The sequence below is a fragment of the Camelus ferus genome, chromosome 1 (genome assembly GCF_009834535.1).
Source record: "Camelus ferus isolate YT-003-E chromosome 1, BCGSAC_Cfer_1.0, whole genome shotgun sequence".
Lineage (NCBI taxonomy): Eukaryota > Metazoa > Chordata > Mammalia > Artiodactyla > Camelidae > Camelus > Camelus ferus.
The window spans coordinates 4,997,314-5,012,210 of record NC_045696.1 but is presented as its reverse complement, the minus strand read 5'-3'; the positions used below and the strand labels follow the sequence as shown (position 1 = coordinate 5,012,210).

At 44.4% G+C, this 14,897-nt stretch overlaps 1 protein-coding gene across 1 annotated transcript in view; it reads right to left on the bottom strand.

The window, feature by feature from the left end:
* DSCAM (DS cell adhesion molecule) overlaps positions 1–14,897 on the bottom strand; it is a 664,279-nt gene that overhangs the window by 177,233 nt on the left and 472,149 nt on the right. The window contains exon 11 of the mRNA XM_032462442.1: positions 11,728–11,901. Within this exon, the coding sequence (XP_032318333.1) occupies positions 11,728–11,901 (174 nt within the window). The remainder of the gene's footprint in view (positions 1–11,727; positions 11,902–14,897) is intronic.

The window sequence follows — 14,897 nt, the reverse complement described above, 5'->3', positions numbered from 1 at the left end:
CTGGCCTTGCACACCTGTGGGGGGCCTGGGGACCCCACTTAATGCTGGCCTCTGAAGTGAGGGCAGTTCTGTGGGACCAAGTCCTTTAATTTTGTGGGGTCAGACACTAAGCACAGGTAGTTAGTGTCAGATCTGAATTGTACTGGAGGACACCCAGCTGGTGTCAGAGAACGGGGTTGGAGTGTAGGCCTTTTGCCATTTAGAGAACTTTGATAGGTAAGTATCAGAGAAATTACAAGTCGAGATAAATAAGGGCCCCTTTGTCCCTCACCGTCTCCTCCTGTAACCCAACTCAAGACAAGAAGGTGACCAGAATGAAAGACCAGACTCTTCAGCCAGGGGGAGCGTGCAGTGTCACAGTCTAAGTCAGACCGGCCATTATGATGCAAGGAAGCAAGCGGCAAGCTCTAGGACCTGCCCGGGAAGTTGTCACAGGAGATTCAACAGAACCCAGTTGAAGGCAGTCATGCGAGAAAACACGAATTGATTCGTTACACTTCCCCAACCAGGCCCCATCAAGACCACATTTTTCAATAATTCTCTTTGTAGAAAATATACAGTGGATAGTATTAAATGTATTTGATTATTATAGTTGCAAGGTTTTCTAATCACTAGAAGCATACATTACACCAAGTCCAAGAGATTTGAGGCGCACTGCAACTTAACACAGAGAGCCAAGGTGACTGGCTGATGGGCGTGAGAGCCAGGCCTTCAGCCTCGGCAGGGCCAGGTCAGCTCCACAGCTCTCTGCAGAGTCAGCAAGGGCCCCGCTTGCACCTGCTCCCCAGCGTCTCCCTCTGTCCGTACCTCCTGCCTCCCTCATAGGCACCAACCCCAAGTGCCCCACAGTCAGCTTCCTGCACACAAATTCCCACCTCCGAGTCTCCCTCCCCTGGAAGCCAGCTCACGACACCCCTCTTTGTTTTCAGCTTTCCATCTCTAAGTCAGCGACCTCTGAGTCTCCTTCTCACTCATCCCGCACGGGGCCTTCACCACATGCCGCCAGAGCACCTGCTGTACTGCTTCCACAGCACTAGTCGTGTGTTTAACCATCGTTTATTCATCTGGATACACGTCAGTGCCAGACTGGAGGCGCCATGAGGGAAAGGCCCCCGGTCTGTTCACCGCTGACTCCCCAGGGCCCAGCGTCGAACATAGTCTGGAGCGTATCTTCAACATGTACTTATGCAGTGAACAAGTGAATAAAGGATGCCACATCACCCTGCAGGATAATTTCATTATCTGTAGTCTTCTGCTCAACTTTTATTTCTACTCACTCATTCATTCAACCACTGAGCACCTACTGTGTATGTGGCAGTGCACTGGGTATTGTGGGTTGGGGGCAATGGCACCGACAGCTCCTGCTCCACTGTTGTCATGTGATTCCTGAAGCCAGATGCCACCCTACAACTCCCTGTCATTGTCTGCCATGGTATTATGACAGATCTGTCATTGGCCCATGACTCTTTTCTCTGGTGAACCATAAGGGCTCCTAGCAGGTGTCGAGGCAGAATAGTGGCATCCTCAAGATCTCTGGAATATGAATATGTTACCTTATGCGACGAAATGTAATTCTCAGATGGAATTAAGGTTGCTAATGCTGACCTGAAAATAGGGAGATGGTTCTGAATTATCTGGGTGGTTCAATGTCATCACATGGCCCTTGGACCTACAGGTGGAAGAGGACAGCAGAGGACCCGGATAAGTCTGTGCAGCAGCAGGAGAGGCGGGAGGGGTGGGGCAGGAGGAGAGTCAGAGGATCGGAAGTGGGAGAAGGACTCAACCTGAGCTTGCTGCCTCCTGACATGCAAGTGATCTCACGCAAGGGACGGAAAGGCTTCATGGGATGAAGGGCGCTCCCTCGGGTGGCAGCCAGCCCAGAAACAAGGACCTCAGTCCTACAGCCACAAGGAGCAAAATTCTGCCAACAGCCTGAACAGCCTGGAAGTGGATTCTCCCCCAGAGCCTCAGAATGGAACGCAACCCCAGTGACACTTTGATTCTGGTTTTGTGAGATGAAAGCAGAGAAGCCAGCTGAGCCCACTAGATTTCTAAACCTGCAAAGTCTGAGATCATGAATGGGAGCGTTTTATTTTGTTTAAGTCACTAAGTGACGGTTATTTGTTACGGCAGCGAGAGAAACTAAATGTAGTAGGTATCCAATGCATATTTCCAACTTTAAATTGGGGGTATTCCCAAATCAAAAGCCTGACCCTGAGTGCCTGTAGAGAATATTTTTAGTTCCAACTCTGCGTAAACAATATGGGACTTCCATGGCACGTTAACACGTACGACTTTGCGGAAGCCACCGCTACAAGGTGCGTGTGGACACATGGTCCCTCCTGAGCTGCCAGCCGCTAGCACCAAAGTCTATATCTACAGGACCCTCTGGAGAAAGAGAACTGACAGGGTGGAGGTACCAACAGATTTGTGCTAAGGAATAGGCTCACGTGATTATGAGGACTGGCAAGTCCAAAATCCACAGGGCAGGCTGGCAGGGTGGAGACCCCGGGAAGAGTTACTTTGGCAGCTCCAGTGAGAAGGCAGCTGGAAGGCAGAAGTCCTTCTCCCTCTGGGCAACTCAGTCTGTTTTCTCTAAGAACTTCTAACTGATTGGACAAGGCCCACCCACATTAAGGAGGGAAATCTGCTTTTCTCAAAGTCTATTGATTCAAATGTTAATCTCATCCAAAAAAACACCTTCACAGCATCATCTGAATGGTGTTTGACCACACACCTGAGCACCACAGCCCAGTCAAGACATATAAGATTAACCATTGCAAGCTCACCGTGTGTCAACTCAGCACCGATACACGCTTCCTTACACCACACTTCATCGCTGAGTAAAGACAACAGCCAGGCCATACTTCCACCTAACACGATAGAACTGTCCTGTGTACGACCTAAACCGCTCCAACCCCTTCCTCAGAAGAGGAGGTAAAGTACCTGGGGACAACATTCACTCCTCCCCTTGATGTCTTATAACTTAAACACAATGATGTAAAGTTAATGTGTCTTTATTATAAAATACGGAGAGAAGAGAGAGAAGAAAACAAAGGTAATTGTTACAGGCACACAGACACACACCCAAGACCGCTGCCTGGGGGATAGGATCGCCCGAGCAGAGGGGATCCACTTAGCATCTGCACAGTAACAGTAACAACGTGGGAGGCAGTCGTTACACCCCTACTTTTTACAGTTGCAGAAATAATTCCACGGGGTGCGTGAGAAAGGGGGGCTCATCGGCGGTCTCAGGAGTGACTCTGCAGACAACTCAGGAGACGGCAACTATTTCAGTGGTCCTGGGCTTATCCTGACTCTCCTCCGCTCTCAACACAAGGACAAGGTAGCAGTGTGACAAAGTGACAGCAGTCACCATTGCCATGCACCTGTTAACACAACAGACGGTCACCAAACTCCCTTTTCTCCTCATTCTTTTCAGAGGGCTGTGCCTTTCCTCTAATGTATTATCAATAGCCTTGAAGAAAATGTGCTTTTTCTCTCCTTTGTCACATTCAAAATTAATAGCTATGGACTCAGAATTGCAAAGCACATCTGACTTATTCTGGTTCGATTTTCTAGCAACGGCCCATTCGTATCACATCTATAGCTGAGCCACAGAGGACTGGGCGTGTGACCTGTGTCTCTGGGGAGAAAAAACTGTTCTCCAGGAGCAAGTAGCTGAAAAGTGCAGAAATGATGAAAACCGAAAAATACACATTCTGAAAAACGTGCCCTCAGGGTCTGCTACGGTCTGGCCTCAGCTTTCTTGCTCATTCCCTGCTGCGTTTCTTCCCGCTGCAAACAGTGGGGAGGACCCACTTACAAGGCCCAGAGGAGGTTATTCTCAAGGGACACGAACACACGAATTGGTTCCCAAGCTGAATGTCTAAGAAAAGAACGGATATAAAAGTGATGCCAAACCATGCAGTGAAATGTGATGCACTTGTTAGAAATAATGAGATGGAGTAAACAAACAAACAGCCTAATTACCTTCCCCCCAAAGTAAATAAAAAAGTATAAACAAGCAAAAAAAAAAACCCTAAAAATTAATAGAAAGTTTAAAAAAATGAAAAAAAATGAGATGAAGCTACACATATTTACCTAGAAAGACAACTAGGAGATACTGTCAAACAAAAAAGCAGACGCAAACCAAAGTATCTCACGTGATTTCATTTTTTTAAAGACAAAGCTGACACAGATACACTCACTAGGAGAAAGGACAGAGGACAAGGCTTATCCAAGGACAGATCCTCGTGGGCTGTAAGGGCTTCATCCCGGCCCCTCCTCCCAGAACTCTGTCCTCTGCGCCGGTCGCACCACAAAAGAGACACATCAAGCTTTCTCCTGCTCCCGGCTCCCCTCTCATGAACAATCAGGACTCCACTCCGAGCAAGGACATGAGCTAAGTAACAAGGTACAGGGAGCAGGGCGGGGACTTCTCTGGATGGACTTCCGCAGTGAGAACCAGGCCCCACCAGCAGGAAGCGATGCCTTTGGGCCATTTCCTTAGGCAGAAGGCTAAATTAGAATCACCTGAATAATGTTTACCTTATGGGTCTCCTTAGAGAAAATAAAGAGTATTGAGTCAGTCATTCTCAGCAATGCTTGCATCATGCTTACAAACCTTGTGTGGTCCTCCAGTGCTTGATACAGAACACTGACCGTTAAAACCACACTCTGGTGCCCAGGATGAGCTAAAAATCAGGTACCTGTTCCGCTCACACAGCTTCAGAGTGAGGGGGATTGTACTTGTCTGTGTGTAAATGGGCTCTGCTCCTCTGTGACCCCCTGAAGATCAGCAGCTACGTGGACAGACGCATGTGCCAGAACCTCCCCCTTGAGGTGCTGGCATGAACTGGCTAAGGGTGTGGGATTTAACTGAATAAATGGGAAAACATATACTCAAAGGCTCACTTCCCACCTCCTGACACAACTATGTCTGGAACTGCAAAGAGCAGACGGCCAGTCACTCCCTGGTGGCCAGGGCATCCCCCCAGGACCTGCCCTTGCATTACAGATGTTCCTCAGTCACCCTTCTTTGGGGCTGCTGTCTTTGGATGTGTCCTAATGTGAGTAGTTCGGACTGCCTTGCAGAAAGTCAACCCTGGGAGTCCCCAAGAGAACAGCGAGCATTTCAGCACAGATACCCAGACTCTACATGGTATAAGGCATCAGAGGAACATCTCTAAGCCTCATCTTTCCGTTAGCTTTTTTCCATGCACCTGTTCACAAGGTCCATAACAAGACAGATGGGCTGTAAGCTTATTCCCACTGAAGTCACAATAAAAATGGTCTGGAGCGAGGCTATAGCTCAGTGGTGGAGCGCATGCCTAGCGTGCGTGAGGTCCTGGGTTCAATTCCCAGTACCTCCATTAAAAAAAAAATAATAAAATAAACCTAATTACCTCTCCCCTCCAAAAAGTGGTCCAGTAGTCCCTGAAGATGGCATTTATCTGTAGCTGCTTTTCTTTCCTTTTGTTGTGTTTAAACAGAACTACCCATTGTCTTCCGCATTCTTTTCCAAGGGAATTACGTTAAATCAGCGACGTGACAGCAATGATTCAGAGAAACACAAGAGAGAAAGGCAGCCCCTGAGGTCCAGGAGCCGGCTGAGAATTCCCGGCCGGGCTTGGTGCTCTCTCGTTGAATGTAAACAGTTTCACAGAACAGCAACAGCAAACAAGGCTACTTCGGGGCTGAGATGGAACAAGATGAAACAAGCCCACTCCATCATCATGTGTGAACACAGACACAGCATGAGTACCGTCGTCTAAATACACAACAGAATGACCAAACATTCACTGTCCTCGCTCATCTGAGTGACGACTGCATTTTACTAACCACAGCTTCGGCCTGGCTCCATCCCTCCCAAGCCATGGATGAGATTTACAAGATATCCAATTGTGGAATCACCCCCATTGCCTACAGCATCCAATCCCGAGCCGAGTGCTGCTTCCTTGACCCTTGCTCCAAATCCCTTAACACAGGCCCAGGTATCCAGTACATCCTTTCTGACACCCTCATATGTAGACACCCCACTGGTCTCCATAGTGTGTGTTCTCCAGCATGACAAGAAAAAACCCAACTTCGTCTACTACTTGTGTGAGGCTGGTGGGCTGTGGCTGGCAGGCATGGACCCACCATTAAATGGGAGCACAGAGGTTTGCGAAATCCCAGCTCAGATGCGTGACTGACTTCCTGGCACATAGAGGAATGTAGCAAATGTTTGCTGAATGAATGAAAGGATGAGTCAGCTACTATTGAAACTGAAATGCATATATCTTTGAGACTTCTGGTCACAGATCATCCCACCATGAAGCTGTTAAAACTGCAAAAACATTCCAACAACATTTGGAGTCTGATAATAACATAAAATTATTAAGAACTGGGGAATCAACTGTACACATAAAAGGGAAAGGCAAAATATCTACTTAAAATAGCATACAAAATTCAAAATTCTGTGGGGAAAAATAATAAAATATGCCTATGTCCCAGATGGAGAAACCTGCACACCTCCAGTAAGGGACACGCAGGCAGAACAGAGAAAGCACAAGCTCCACATTCCTGGATGTGAGGACTCAGCGCTGTAAAGATGTGGGTCCCCCACCCCAAATTATTCTACAAATGCAATGAAATTTTAGTCACCCCCAATGATTGTTTTTTTTTTTGAAATAGACAAACGTTTATCTGGAAGAATAAACACATGAGGAAAGCAAAGAAAATTTCAAGTAACAGTGAGGGGAGGACAGGCAGGTTCCTATCAAATCTTTACCGTGTCACACAGACACAACTGTTTTACCACGTGACGAGAGCATAGGAACTTTTTGAAAAAAGAACAACAAACAAACTCAATGCAAAAGTATCCATGAGCATGTAGGGTCTGAGTGCAGCCACTTCTGCTAATGAAGACCTGGTCCTTCCTCCTTCTAGAGACACTCACTGCCAGAACATTCTATCACTTGATCCTCACAGCTTTAGACAGTCTGCACAATTATTTCCGTTTTACAGGAGAGGAACACGGGGCTTGGAAAGGTTAGAGAACTCCCCCAAGTTTATATAACTAAGAAGCCATGGAACTGGGACCTGAAAACAGATTATCAAATTTCAAAACCTAAACTCTGAACAACTGTGGCACAGATTCATTAGAAATTGCTGGATATTCTAGGATTTTTTTAAAAAAATAGCTTTGTTAAGGTGTAATTCACATACCATAAAACTCATGTTTACAGTGTATAGTTGAGTGTTTTTTAGTCTATTCACAGAATTCTGCAACATTCACCACTTTCTAATTCCAGAACATTCCACATCCCCAAACGAAACCCTGTTCCCTTTAGCAGTAACTCTCCGTGGGCCCACCCCTCCAGCCCTTGGTAACCACTAATCTTTTTTCTGTTTCAATGGATTTGCCTGTTTTGGACATTTCATATGAATGGGATCCTATGATATACGGTCATTTGTGCCCGGTTTCACTTACTGGAATGTTCTCAAGGTACATCCATGTTGCAGAATGCATCGTGGCTTCACTTGCCGGTATGACTGAGTGACATTCTATTACATGATATACTACATTTTGTTTATCTGTTTACCACTTGACGGCCATCTGAATTGTTTTCACTTTTTAGCTCTTATGGATAATGTTGCTATAAACATTCATATACAGGTATCCATGTAGACACAGGTTTTCATTTATCTCAGGTATATACCCAGGAGTGGAATTGTTGGGTCATATGATAACTGCATGTTTAACTTTTTGAGGAAGCGCTAAACTGCTGTCCAGAGCGGCTGGACCGCTGCACGTTCCCACCACCTATCAGCTCCACATACAGAGGACAGAGTGAGGACCGGCAGAGCCATCAGAACGTCAGGGGGAAACCCTGGGAAGAAGGGAGTCACAGAGAGTATAAGTCCTAGTATTTGCATATACAATCTGCCCAAATCTTGGATGACAACTAACAATTCAGGAGATCACAGGGGCTCAGGGGAAAAGCATCACCAGAGGCTGGAAGAATGGCCCAGAGACTTCAACTGCAGCCCAAGGCAAGGGAGGGGGGTAATTTTGGAGGTCAAGTCCAGCTAACTGAGGTTCTGCTAACACAAAGGCCACCCTTTGGAGGGACATGCCAAAATCTAGAGTCTCTGCAGTGTGTCACCTACAACATCCAGTATCTGATTTTAAAAAATTACCAGACACGCAAAACAACGGGGAAAACGTGCCCCACGCTAAAACAACAGTGGTCAACAGAAACCGACCAGAAAAACACTCAGGTGTAAATAACAAACAAGGATTTAAACAACTATCATAAATATGTCCATCATCACAAATTAATATATATGCATCATAATTAGACAGATTGGAAATTCATCAAAGAAATAGAGAATACAAAAAACGAAATCCCAGAGCTGAAGATTGAAATAACTAAAATGAACACCTCAGCACAGGTGTGCATGAGCTTACAATATGTTGGAGAAAGATGAAGGAAGAGCCAGGAATGACTAAAGTAGATTTAAAAACATGCAACCTAATGAGAGAGAAAAATGATTGAAGAAAAATGACCTAAGAACCAGAAATCTTGATATTGGGAAAATATCAAGTGAGCTAACATGTGTTCTAGAATGAGAGGCAAAGAAGAATAGGACAAAAAAATTACTTGAAGAAATAAGAGTTGTAAACATCTCAGCTTTGATTCCCTGTGCCTGATACAAGCCTGAGTAACATCAGGGGAGGACAGCCCAGAACCTTCCTTGCTGCGGTATCTGGAAGACTCCTGTTACACCACAGGGGTGCATGGCAGCAGGGAACCAGCTCTGCCCTCCCCACCGTCAGATCGGAGCCAGCACTCTCTGTTCCCACTGCTTCCCGTTTTCTCAGTAGAACAGCAGATCTCCCATTGCCATGTGCATAGCCTAATGCATCAGTTTTCAGGCACATAATAATCCTGTCAAGCAAACACACAAGGAACAAACGGGAGTCATCCCTGTGTTGTTTTGTTTCAAGGGTACCGCCCGAGGGACAGATATGTTCACGGGACATCTTTTCTCTTCATGCTCCTATGTCTCTTTATTAAATTATTATTATTTTTCACTTTTCAGAATTTAAATATTACAATTTTAAAGGGTTAAAAATACTGGATGCCTGAAACAAGAAATAATTTATAAAGCCACGTGAGGGTTATCAAGAACTGGTAAAATGAACTGTGACATAAATGTTCCTCTCCACTAGTCGTTTGTGAGATTGAAGAGGGAGAAGCTAAGACTGGCCAACTCTAGGAACCATTTTTCTGTGATGAACACTCACTGTAAATGTTTCTTTCTCTAAGCCCCCTCCACGCACTGGGTACAACATTCAAACACAGTTACCTCTTGCCTTGGGTCTCTGATTTCTTACATCTGCTCTCTCTGTTCCCTCTCCCTCCAGTACCTCTGTTTACCTTCAACAATCTTATCGTTTGGAATCCACTGCGTTCCTTAGGACTGAACTCAGATGCTGGACATCCATACAATAGAATATTATTCACCAGTAAAAGGAGCTACTCAATACAACATACATTTATTATGCTAAGTGAAAAGACAGTTCATATGAGCAATTCTACTCATATAATAGCCTGGAAAGGCTAAACTAAAAGAACTGCAGTGTATCAATAGTTGTCATGAATGGGGAGAAGAGATGCCCTCAGAGGCATAAGGGAATTTTATGGGATGATGAAAAATGTTCAATATGCTAATTTTGGTGGTAGTTATACACTTACATATATTTATGAAAATTCATGGAATTGTACACCTAAAAGAGTGAATCTTACTCTATGTAAGTTATTCTTCAGTGAATCTAATGTTTAAAAAAACCCAGATCTATTTTTCTAAAGAAAACTCAGATGCCACGTTTCATCCTGTCATCACTGATCCTACAAGCAAGTATAAACCGCACCCTCGTCTGTGCATTCCCAGAGTCCTGCTCTCTGTCCCGTGGTGGGTTCAGCTGGACAGGAGTTACCCACACCCAGGCCTGACGGCCCCACAAGACAGAAAGCTCACTCGGGGCCAGGGGATAACTTTGTAGTCCTACGTCCACTACCAGCATCAAAGGTATGGAGAGAGGAGCTGAGGAGAAAACCTTCAGTTTCTGCATTTTTAAATTCTACCCATCTCTAAAGATTGTTAGCCCTCTCTTAATCCCCTCAGAACAACAGTGCTGTCCTCCTTTGAGAGACACATCAGCGTGCACCTCCCTCCGCACCTTGTACCACAACCAGCAGGCTCAACGGGCTGCCGTGCTCTCTCCCTTCTCAAAACGTAAGCACTTTCGCTCACGAAGGTAAGGTCCATGGTTTGCTGTACTTACATCCTTCACAGGGTCCTGTATCTATTAGAGCCCAGATACACTCGAGTGGGATAAAAAAAGTTCTATAAATTTAAAATACATAAAAGCAATTGCAAAATATATTCCTTTCATTGGGTAAATATGGATCAACACTGGTCAATACTGGTCTTCAGATCTTGGGTTTCCTTTATATTTCACCAATATATTATTTTAAAAAATTACCATTTCAACCTTGGATTTAAGTAATATGATCATTTGTCTTCAGATTCTTGCAGATCAGTTCCTCTAGAGCATAAAATTTAGAAGTTAAAACTATGTATTGGATATGTGCCCAATATATTTCAAGGCAACCTTATTTCAGAACTATAATTTTCTAAGATACGGAAGTATAGCAAATAGGTGGCTTGATATTTTCATTGTTCTGTTAGAAAGAATGGATTAACCAGAATAAATTCTTAGTAAAATAGGATGGATACAAGTCTTTGTGTAGCTAGCCTTTAAATCTTTTTCTCTCTCTCACACACCCCACTGAAATTCACTTTTGAATCCAATACCCCTAATGAATGACATGGCAGAGATCCTTGACAACCTATCAACAGCATATTTAAAATAAAAAGACGAAGCCTGATCAAAGCCTTTAGTCAGAAACAAACCACCATTTACCCAATAGAAAAGAACATGAATGGAGAAAGATGTAAGTCCTTTGCCGTAAGTTAGACACACCCATTTGCTAGCAAGCAGCGCTCAGTAAAAGTTGGTCCACTTCGTGTCCTTTCTTTGGTGGTTCAGTTACCAAAGTATAAAAATAATTCCACTGTAAGGTGCCCCGTCCTATAAAATGGGTCAGCAACATGGACCCGGAGCAGAGCACTACATGTTTTAGCTCATCGTAGGGATGTGTGTGTGTGCGCGTGTGTGTGTTGATAAGGAAGTTTCCAGTTTCTTGATTTCATAAGGATCTTAAAAAGAAAACCTATGGACAAGCCAGCTTGCAAATGACAGAAAGCATGAAAAAATAGACATCTGAAAAGAACACAGCTGAGACTGGGTTCTAGGCCTTTCCATAATACAACCAACAGGAGAGAAATGTGGGTGCGAAAGGCAGAGAGCCGCTGGTGGGCTGGGGGGCCCAGAGCCCGTGCCCATCTCCCTCAAGTCAGGGGAATCCCAAAGAGAGAAGCACGTGGCTCCCTGCCCCAGACACGAGGGGACAGGCATGCTGTGACAACCAGCTGGACTTCTACCGTCCTCTCCACTCTGCTTTTAGGACAGCAAAATCTCAAACCCCGGCTGCAGCAAACCACATTTTGTTTCTGTTGTGTTGTTTTGAAACAGTGTGTGTGGAGAGCACTGCAGATAGAAGCCCCCAGAGACCTCTTTAGTTAAAACAAAGTGTTCTTCTTCCTTACTTTTCACCGTGAGGTACATGGACTTGCTGACGTCCGCGCCCACATCGTTGCTGACCTTGCAGAGGTAGTAGCCGCTGTCTTCTTCCACGACGTGCTTGATCAGCAAAGACCCGTTGCTGAGGACCTGAATTCGGCCATTCAGGGCGATTGGTTGGAACTGGGGGACCCCAGCACCTGGAACAGAATAAAAGAGGAGTGGTGATGCAAACACCACTATGGGGAGGCAATGAGCTCAGGCCACCTCAGCCAGTAGAGGAAGTGGTGGATTCCGAACACGCATCATAGAAAACAGGCACCAGATACACCAAGCTTTTTTTTTCTTTCCTCCAACGTTGAAATTCTTGTCTAGGGAAAAACACATTTATTCAAAATGACTGTATTTCAAATTCTGACATAAAGAGTAAGAGACCCTACAGATAGTTTCTACCTAAAAAGCCAGATTTGATGAGTGTTAAGTAGTTCTTGAATTACTCACAGAAGTCACAGTAGAATGACTACAGAAATTGACATCTCTCGTGTGACTAAACACATTTTTTGTGTTCCTAGGGACTTAACATGAATGCAAACAAGGAGTGCTTCAGGGACACGGCATCTGAAGACCTCCTGTGATGCACACATCTGAGACAACAAGGAGAATCCCAGCACTGCAGACTTCTCTCCTACGTGTGTCGCTTCCAGCCTAGAAATATGATGCACTGCTGGCATCATTTAATGTCACTGAAACAAATAAGTCAGGTCATTGCACTAAGACAGCACAAACCCAAAACACTACTCTCTTCAGAGTGCTTGCGTTCAAAGAGATAATTGTGCAGATGTGATATGCTATGATCATAGATGTGATGAATGAAGGATATGAAAGACCCATGTGAAACCATTCTGGAAAATCAACTTAGAAATAATAACCCAGGATTAAGGTCTCAGGAGATTTGGGGGAAGATGGTAGTTGGATTAACCTGCTATGTTGCCCGTCCCTCTTCTGGGACTAAGAGGATGCAGTCCAGGCCTTGCAAGGCTGATAGAGCTTCTCTCTTCTCTGACCTGAGTCAGAAGATTTCGGGGGTAACACTCACGGGTAAGGACCAATTCCACCTTCCTGGGGAAAGCCCGAAGTGTGGACCGAATGTGTGTTCCAGACAGGAGCTGCTAGTCTCTGTGTCCCCAGAACCTACACAGGAGCTGAACAGGTGGGCAGTCACCTGTTTATGCAGGAAATGTCAGGCTTTGCATCCGGGGAACGAGAGGGGGATGCACTTCCTTCCATTGTCTCCACACCAAACTGACCATTTACCTCTTGGCAACCCTCAGCTCACAGTGGCAGAGACTTGGCCGTGCCTTCCCTCCCTTACTCCTACTTCAGATATCTGGGCCCCTAAAGAGACAAAGGAAATTAATAATGTATCTAAGGGGACCTTTCACAGGGAACAAGAAGGGCAAGCAGAATCCCTCCAACAGGTGGTTTCTATCAAAACAGAACAACTAGAGAGGATGTATGTGTATCCATGACTGGGACAGCGTGCTGCACACCAGAAACTGACACATTGTAACTGACTGCACTTCAATTAAAACAAAACAAAACAAAAACAAACAAACAAAAAAATATATATATATAACAGGGTTCCATTTCCACTAAGGATGGAGTAAGACACAAAAGAATAACACTTCCAGGAGGTTTATTGTATCTTGTCTTATGTTTAAGTCTTTGATCCATTTTGAGCTTATTTTTGTGTGTGGTGTAAGGGAGTGTTCTAGCTTCACTGATTTACATGCTGCTGTCTAGTTTTCCCAACACCATTTGCTGAAGAGACTGTCTTTATTCCATTGTATATTCTTGCCTCTTTTGTTGAAGATTAGTTGACCAAAAGTTTGTGGGTTCATTTCTGGACTCTCTGTTCTGTTCCATTGGTCTATATGTCTGTTTTGTACCAATACCATGCTGTCTTGATGACTGTAGCTCTGTAGTATTGTCTGAAGTCTGGGAGAGTTATTCCTCCAGCCTCTTTCTTTTTCTTCAGTAATGCTTTGGCAACTCTAGGTCTTTTGTGGTTCTATATAAATTTTATTATGCTTTGTTCTAGTTCTGTGAAATATGTCCTGGCAAGATACAATAAACCTCCTAGAAGAAAATATAGGCAAAACATTATCTGACATACATCTCAAAAATGTTCTCCTAGGGCAGTCTATCCAAGCAATAGAAATAAAAGCAAGAATAACCAAATGGGACCTAAGGAAACTTACAAGCTTCTGCACAGCAAAGGAAACCATAAGTAAAACAAAACGACAACCTACAAAATGGGAGAAAGTTTTTGCAAACAATGAAGCCAATAAAGGCTTGATCTCCAGAATATACAAGCAGCTCATATGGCTTAATAAGAAAGACACAAACAACCAAATCTAAAAATGGGCAGAAGACCTAAACAAGCAATTCTCCAAGGAAGAAATACAAATGATCAATAGGCACATGAAAAAATGCTCAATATCACTAATTATCAGAGAAATGCAAATCAAAACTACAATGAGGTATCACCTCACACCAGCCAGAATGGCCATCATTCAAAAGTCCACAAATGACAAATGCTGGAGAGGCTGTGGAGAAAAGGGAACTCTCCTACACTGCTGGTGGGAATGCAGTTTGGTGCAGCCACTATGGAAAACAGGATGGAGATTCCTCAAAAGACTAGGACTAGACTTACCATGTGACCCAGGAATCCCGCTCCTGGGCATATATCCAGAAGAAACCATACTTCAAAAAGACACCTGCACCCCAATGTTCGTAGAAGCACTATGTACAATAGCCAAGACATGGAAACAGCCTAAATGTCCATCAACAGATGACTGGATAAAGAAGATGGTATATTTATACAATGGAATACTACTCAGCCATAAAAACCGACAACATAACGCCATTTACAGCAACATGGATGTCCCTGGAGAATGTCATTCTAAGTGAAGTAAGCCAGAAAGAGAAAGAAAAATATGATATGAGATCGCTCATATGTGGAATTAAAAAAAAAACATAAATACAAAACAGAAACAGACTCATAGACAGAATACAAATTTGTGGTTGTCAAGCGGGCAGGGGGTGGGAAGGGACAGACTGGGATTTCAAAATTTGTAGATACTGACAGGCATATGTAGAATAGAGAAACAAGATTATACTGTATAGCACAGGG